The sequence below is a fragment of the Peromyscus eremicus genome, chromosome 14, assembly GCF_949786415.1.
Source record: "Peromyscus eremicus chromosome 14, PerEre_H2_v1, whole genome shotgun sequence".
In the NCBI taxonomy this organism is placed as follows: Eukaryota; Metazoa; Chordata; class Mammalia; order Rodentia; family Cricetidae; genus Peromyscus; species Peromyscus eremicus.
Genome location: NC_081430.1, coordinates 67,452,019 through 67,460,325, shown reverse-complemented (window position 1 = coordinate 67,460,325; position 8,307 = coordinate 67,452,019). Strand labels below are relative to the sequence as shown.

General features: G+C 42.1%; 1 protein-coding gene across 1 annotated transcript; it reads right to left on the bottom strand.

Moving 5' to 3' along the window:
- Positions 1-6,478: 6,478 nt before the first annotated feature.
- Positions 6,479-7,717, bottom strand: Arf6 (ADP ribosylation factor 6). The gene has a single exon (XM_059279031.1). It carries the CDS (start codon positions 7,476-7,478, stop codon positions 6,951-6,953), a length of 528 nt encoding a protein of 175 aa, XP_059135014.1. The 5' UTR covers positions 7,479-7,717; the 3' UTR covers positions 6,479-6,950.
- Positions 7,718-8,307: the final 590 nt, after the last annotated feature.

Genomic DNA, 8,307 nt, shown 5'->3' with positions numbered 1-8,307 from the left:
ACTTTTATTTGTTTCATGAAACAGTCTTGGTTGGATTGGAATTTGTAGCAGTCCTGGTTTAGACCCCCACATGTTAGGACTGCAGTATATGAGCCACTACACGGGGCCCAGCATCTGACTTTTACAGAAGCTGTTTCTAGTATCATTCTACAGGGACTCAAAATAATCTATTAGAAAATTATGGGAAACTATTCAAAGCAAGCAAGTTTTTAAACAAAATACTAAAAAATATTAAAAGTAATAATAACTGTCATCTAGTCACATTCATAGTAAGGGACAGACCTCCTGAATCTAAAACCTCAGTCCAGAGATTAACATGAACCTCTCTATGCCCATTTTTTCAACTATAAAATGGGAGCCTGTCTGCCAAGGCTGTTGGGAGGCCACTCAGAATTTATATGTATTACATGCCTAGAACAATGTCAGACATACAGCAGACATTCAGCAAATGTGATTATTAGAATGCTTCTTAATATTAATCTCTTTAAGTCCAACTGCAACCTATACCTATTCACGAACTTTTTCTCAATGCTGGGGATCAAACCCAGGGCCTTGCCCATGCTAGGCAAGTAAGTACCCTGCTAGGGAGTTGTATCCCCAGCTGATTATCATATTGTAATAAACTCAAATATCTACATCCCACTTCTATAACCAAAATATTTGGTTGTTTTCCTCTCACATGCTGTGATCTTCTTCCTCAGTCTATTCAGCTATAATAGAAAACTTCTTGCTCATCAATAATGAGTTTCACACAGCCTATAAACTACAAGTTTTTCACTTTTTAAAAGTTCACTTGTGGGGGGCCAGCAAAATAGCTCAGCTGGAAAAGGCCCATGGCACCAAGGCTGAGAACCTGAGTTTTATCCTTGGGTCCCACAAAGTGGAAGGAGGGAACCCACTCACACAAGTCTTCCCCTGACATACAGGCCTGGGCACTCATGGACCCACACATACATATAATAAAATAAATGTGATTTAAAGTGCTAAGTGCTCATTTGTAAATCTCCTTCACAGAACTAACTTCCAGCTAGGTGTGATAATTTATATCCGCAACCCAGCCCTCGGGTGGCTGAAGCAGGAGGATTATTGAGGGCAAGGCCAGCCTGGGCAACACTATGTGAGACCCTCCCTGTCTGAAAAACAAAACTAAAACCACCTTACTTCCATAATTCCTCTTAACCACACTTGTTTAGTTCCCACATCCTGTTATATTAGTATAGGACAACTTTCCAGGCAAGAGAAATTCACATGTGGAATCAATTATTTTTCCTAGTTTATATGGAACAGGGTAATACTGGAGGAAACAAAATATATTAGTTGCTATGTCAATAAAACTTTTCCTCTTGCAAAGTTCCATAATATGAAAAATAGAATTCAGAACTGATTACAGTAATGCCACGAAAAAAAAAAAGGCCACAACTGAATGATGTTATCTGAGCCTATTCCAAACTAATCTAGGCTATCTAAAGGGAAGTGTGCTTTTTAACAGAGAAACACATTTAAATCCAAAGATTAGACCACCATAAAAATAGCCATCTTAAATAATTCACAAATTTTTCAGGAAATGGAACTGAAAACCTCTGGTTTCACATATTTACATGTAGAAAAATGTCAATAAAGCAGGCTTTATTGGTGTACACTTGTAATCTCAACACTTGGGGGGCAGAGACAAGAGGGTCACAATAAATCTGAGGTCTAGCTGAGCTACACAGAGCCTGTATTAAAAAACAAACACACCAACCAACAGAACCACAAAACCTCCAAGGTTAGCCTGGAATCCCAGAAGTTACATAGAAATGTGGTAAATTATATAAGGACTGTTTCTCAAAATTTTGATTCAAATTTGCTTAACAATAGTCTTTGAAAATGTTGGCTTTAGACATGGAGTCACTATTTCCCATAAAGGGCCACATGGTAAATATGCATTTTCAGGTCATATACTGTACCTGTGCCACACTGTTTCTTACACAATCTTTTTCCTCCAGGGATAGGGATCAAACCCAGGGCCTTGCATACATACGCCAGGCAAGTACTCTACTACCGAGCTACATCCCCAGCCCATTTTCCTACAATCTTTAACACTCCTTTGAAAACATTCAAAACTATTCTTAGCACCACTGTAAAAACAGGCCGCAGCTAGATTTGCCCTTGCTCCTGTCTCCCAGTCCAGCTTTTACACTCTATCTTTTTGTTATAGTACCAACTGCACTATTTTTTTCCTTCATCCGTTTGTCCAACATAACCTTGGTGAAGCCTTTTGAACGTCCTTCCATTCCCTTTTATGTAACATACTGTGCAATAGTGTGTCACCAATATTTATACTTACCATCTGATCTTTGTTCTCCACCCACCCACCCGTGTATGTCCACGAAGGCAGACATTTGTTGTTTTGCACTTCACAGAAACAGTTCCAGGAATATTAGGTTCTCAATAAATCAATCTACCCTCAAACTTATACAACAGATACCGCAGGGGAAGTGTGTACTCTATGTGAAATAATCCAACATGTTAAAAAAAATGCTCAAAGACAAAATTGACAAGTAATTGAAAGTTGTTCAAGTAGTCATAAGACATTTTAAATAAAGGGAGGGTTTTAAAAGTTAAAGCATTTTTTCTAGATATGTCTGAGACAGGATTACAAAATCAAAACTAATCTGGATTACATATTAAAACTATCAAAATTAAAAATTTTAAATATTTCTTATCATCCCACAAAGTGAGCTTGCTCTTAGTCTAATTCTCTTGAAGCATACCATTACTTTAGTTAATATAATGAACAAATTTCAATTATAATTCCTAAGTCCCTCTACAGACCAGTTCTACTTTCTTTGATCTTATCCACAAGTGTTCCCTGCCAGTTCAACTAGTTCGGCAGCTTTAAAGTTTGGCAAAGCAGTAAGTTACTTTGCTTTTTTTTTTTTGCAGCTCCTTCTCATAATATTTCAATAATATAAACTTCTGAATATTATCACTTCTATAGTCTACCATTTAATTAAACAAGCAAAATGCTACTCTATTGACAGCTAGGCTCCAAATATTATGTTCAGTGATTAGTCTGATATGAAAAATATTTAAAATTGCTACATATTGTTTTACAGATATAATTATTACGTCTAAGAAACAAGACTTATCTGACTACAAGCTGTGTACGCAAACACACACACACACACACACACACACACACACACACACGGGGGGGGGGGGGGGGGGGGGGGGGGGGATATGAGAATGAATAACTGGAATGTGGTAAAGTATCACTATTCAGACTAAGGTGGCTCAATTTCTGTTGAAAGCATTACAAACCATTAGAAAATATTTTCTACTGTTAACACTGAGAAACTGACCCTGGACATCTCAGTAAGTCACAGTAATAGATACACTAGCAAAGTATCAAGATGAGCTTTATTGGCTGGTTAGTTAAAACAGGGTCTCATATAGACCAGGCTGACCTCAAACTTCTCCCCCTGCCTCCAATTCTCAAGTGCTGGGATTACAGGTAGGCACTAACAAACCCAGCCTTAATGTGTGATCTAAATCATACTATGTATCACATCAAGACAGAATAGAATCAAACTACAAAAAACTTGACGGATTAGTATAAGGAATGCTTACAAGAATATTTAAATGATTTTAAATTATTCATCCACAATTTTATCTTTTACATGGCTATAATTCTGTCCTTATTATTAAACAAGCAACTTTGAACTCTAAAAATTTTAAAATTCAACTCTACTATTAAAGAGTAAGACAACTAAAAAAGGACTCTGCAAACCAATCAATTCCTTACAAACACAATTTTTAAATTTCAAAATGCTAGGGCTGTAATTTGAAAAATGCAGGATAGACTCCTGAGGTGGAGATGGTCGCACAGGCTTGTAACCCCTACTACTTCAGGAGGATGAAACAAGGATCACAAGTTCAAAGTTCACCTGAGCAACTAATCAAGTCCCTATCTCAAAATAAAAACCAAAGCAAAAAAGGTCAAGGATCCAGCCAGCATGTGGTGGAGCCCTTGCCCTGTCTTCACCAGGGGAGGGGAGACAAATACCTTCAACTGTTCCTACCCTCTGTTGTCACAAAACACAGCTTAGTGAAATTAAAACAGGAAATACCTTAAACAGCCACTAATTAGGGGGGAAAATTCTTTTTTATCTTTTATGAAAGTCAGGCGAGTCTCAAATTCACTTTTTACCATATATCCCTGGAGAGTAACATGGCCCAAGATACCAGCACATCCCACTTATCTACTCCAAGTAACGTAACGTGAGAAACTGCACTGTGTAATTCCTTTATTTTCTGCATGTCAGTGCTTAGCAACACTACAACCATAAAGAACAATTCCAAGGACTGCACTTGTTAGCTGGGGGAGGGGGATCACAGTCTACAGACTCATTTACTTATATTAGACAAGATTAACCTCATTCAAAACTTACTGCAAGTTTATAAATTCACACAAGTACAGAAATTGATGCAATTAGACAAAATCTTTAGGACCTTATTTTTTTTAATTCTTCCATTATAACTTTTTCTGCAGGCTCTAATTTCCTGCTTCATAATCACCAATGTTATGGTTCAATTTAACTACATCAATTATAAACCTTTTATATATACTCTTAAAGAAATGTAAGTGAAAATTACAGTTTCTTTCCAAAAGGTTTAGGGTTTTTCAAATTTCAGTTTCCCCCCTCCCATCTTTTCAGACATTTCAAATAAACTAAAAATAACCCATCTCACCTGCAACATTCAGTAATAGCAATCACTTGTATAAAATTTTAACTATGCCCCCAGTTATTTTTAAGACACACACAATCTGTCTGTCACAAGTCAGAATACTACGTTTAAGAATCAACAAGAGGGTTTCAAGTTTCCTCCAGTTTAGGCATTTATACCTTTGTGCTTATTTTGTTTCAGGATGTTACTATAGCATTGATATTCGTATAACCATATTTATGTACCTTAAAATGCAATCATTTAAAACACTAAGAATTACATTTATGCTGGAGCTTTGGGAATTTTAAAAAGCAACTATGTTCTTAAATGTGAATCAGCCTCATTTCTAGAGATATTTTTATGAATGTGAAGATGAGAACTTTAGGCTTGAGTTGCATCTTGAATTCAAAAATCCCTCTGCACCAATAGGAGCCTACAACATAGCACCTTTTCTCATCTGCTTTAAGTTAGCTTTACTTACAGTTCATTTTTGTATAGCCTTCTGTTTCTCATACATCTTTGGTAAAAAGCTCCATTATACAATATGGCCAAAACATGAAGGACCAATACTGTCCAACTATACCATGATATCCGGCTTGATTTTAATTTTCAGACACCCTCATAAGCAAAACCACTCCACCTTTTCCTGTATACTGCCCTTGCAGTCTACATTTCTGAAATTCCCTAAGTTTAATTCCTTGAGGATCACTACATTAATCCTTAAGGCTACATAAGAACCAGATGCTGCTTCACAACTCTGAATAAACATTAACATTTGGTTCAATATATTACCATAGTGGTCTCAATCTAGTAACTGGTCCTAACCAGCTCATCTTGTTAAGATCTGGGTATCACCAGTGAGCACAATGCTTACCCTTAAAGAAGAATAAATTTACATTCATTGTCATCTGTAGGTTCTTCCTCTGCATCCTACTCCCCTTTAACTGTCCCTCCAGTCTGCTTCATTCATTCAGCACATTTCCTTCCTTAAAGGAGATACTGTAGACTGAACCAACAGGATAGCTATTTGCATGAGTTAATCCTACAATCAAGCAAAACTAAATATCTTCTTTTAAATAAACCATCTTTTCCAGTGTTTTAATTCATGGAGATGTAGATCACTCATTAAAAAAAAAAAAGTCATATATCTTCAGTTTAATCAGTTGCTGTAATGTGAAAACAGGAATGTGTATTTTTTTTTCCAGCTAGGTAAAAGGTGCATATAATTTGACTTTTTGAATGTTTTATTAGTGAACAAAGTAAATGTTTAGTAATTTTAAAGCTACTGGTTGTAAGATATTTGAAACAGCGTAACATATTCCAATTTTGCCCGAAAGTCACTTAAATATCTACAGATATTTCACCTGTGTGTGGCGTACACCATTATTGCTCCATTTTCTGGAAAGAGTCTATTTTTAAAGGTAAGAAGAGAGGGAGATAGCAAAGTCCCCAACTTTGCAGTGTAAAAGATATGCACCCTTGTACAGGTTACAGTTGTTTTCTGCAGCGTAAGTTAGCTACGGCGGGGAACTTGAGTTTTACTCCTACTCATGCACGTTAATAGCTGACACTTCAAGGGATTTCTTACATTACCTGTTTAACACACTGATGTGCAACTGGAACATTACACTGGTATTACTCATTACTTTGCCACTGTGGGCTAAGTTAACCATACTGGTCTTGGATATAAAAGGTCACATTTGAAATTGCTAAAGTTAGCGCTAACAAGGAAGGGGGGAAGGCCTTAAACATAAAAGACAAACGGCAGTTTGATTAAGCAATCATTTTCAGTTTACTAGATGAAACAGACTTGCAACACAGTCTGCATGAATGCAAAATAAGCCATCTACAGCAAGTGATAAGAAACTGGGCAAAAAGGAAAAAGGCATACATGGGAAAAAAAGATTCTCTCGAAATAGAAAAATCAAACCATTATTATAAAGGATTTTACCAAGAGCTGCTATTACCCCACCCCGTTTGCTGGAAGTCACAAGAGCATCTAGCACTGTATTCGTGTCAAATATCAGATCAGAGCATCCTAACGCAAAGCAAAAAAAAAAAAAAAAAAAAAAAAAAAGGAAACAAAGAAAACCCCAACCCCACTAAACCGTAGAACTGTAACTCCAGAGTTCAGATTCAAAAAAGAAAGTGGCAATTGAAAGAGGTTGATGACGGTGGCGATAATCCTATGAATGGGTCTTTGATTTCTCTCTTTCCGGGGGATGGGTGGAGGATGCCCATTAGGATTTGTAGTTAGAGGTTAACCATGTGAGCCCCTCATAGAGTCCGTCCCCAGAGGTGGCACAGGAGGGCTGCACATACCAGTTCCTGTCCCGAATCCGGGTCAGGCCCAGTTTCTCCTGGATCTCATGGGGTTTCATGGCATCGGGCAGGTCCTGCTTGTTGGCGAAGATGAGGATTATGGCGTCCCTCATCTCCCGGTCATTGATAATGCGGTGCAGCTCCTGGCGGGCCTCGTCGATGCGGTCGCGGTCGGCGCAGTCCACCACGAAGATCAGACCCTGGGTCCCGGTGTAGTAATGCCGCCAGAGCGGCCGGATCTTGTCCTGGCCGCCCACATCCCACACGTTGAACTTGACGTTTTTGTAAGTCACCGTCTCCACGTTGAAACCCACCGTGGGAATGGTGGTCACCGACTGGCCCAGCTTCAACTTGTACAGGATCGTGGTCTTGCCGGCTGCGTCCAGGCCCAGCATGAGGATCCGCATTTCCTTGTTCCCGAAGATCTTGGATAGCACCTTCCCCATCGCGTCGGAGGAGCCGGGGCCGGGGGCATTCAGGTGTCCCGGGTCCCCTCTGCCTACACCACCACCGCTGCCGCTGCCGCCGCCGCCGCCGGGATCGGAACGAAGCCGCCCCGCCGCGAGGACGCCCAGCGGCCTGCGCGGAAGCTGCCTGCTAGGGGGCAGGGGCCCGGCCTGCGCTCACTCGGGCATCGCCCGCCGCCCGGGCCCTGCGTCTGCGCCGGGAGAGCCGCCGCCCTGCTGAGACGAGGCGAGGCGCGGCCGGCCCGGAACTGCCCTTCCCCCCCGCGGGCGCCGCCGCCGCCGCCGCCGCCGCCGACAGCACCGCCGCCGCCGCCGCCTCGGCCACGCGGCGGGTCAACGGCGGCCCTTCCCGCCTCGGCCCTGCGAGCGCCCGGGGACTCGGCCCCGACCGACCCCGGCCACCCGACGAGGATCGCGCGCGCGCGACTCCGCGCCCCGTTCAGGTCATGGATCCTCGCGGGAACTCGGTGCTGCTGCTGCTGCTGCTGCTGCCGCTGCCGCCGCCGCCTGCAGGGACACACAGAGAGAGGGAAGAAGGGAGTTAACCGCCGGGACGCCGAGGGTTCGCCGAGGCCGACGCGGGCCCGCCTTGCGGGATCGGCCCGTGAGGTTACCTCCAGCCGCCGCCCCAAAGCGCGGGTTCCCTCCGGCCTCCTCCACCACCTCCTCCTCCTCCTCCTCCTCCTCCTCCCAGCTCTGCCGCCGCGACCGCCGCTGCCGGAAAAGGCGCCGAGGAAACCGCCTCACTTCCCCTCCCGACCCGCGCGTGCGCAGCTCGGGCCGCCCGTTCGGGAAGAGCGCGACCTCT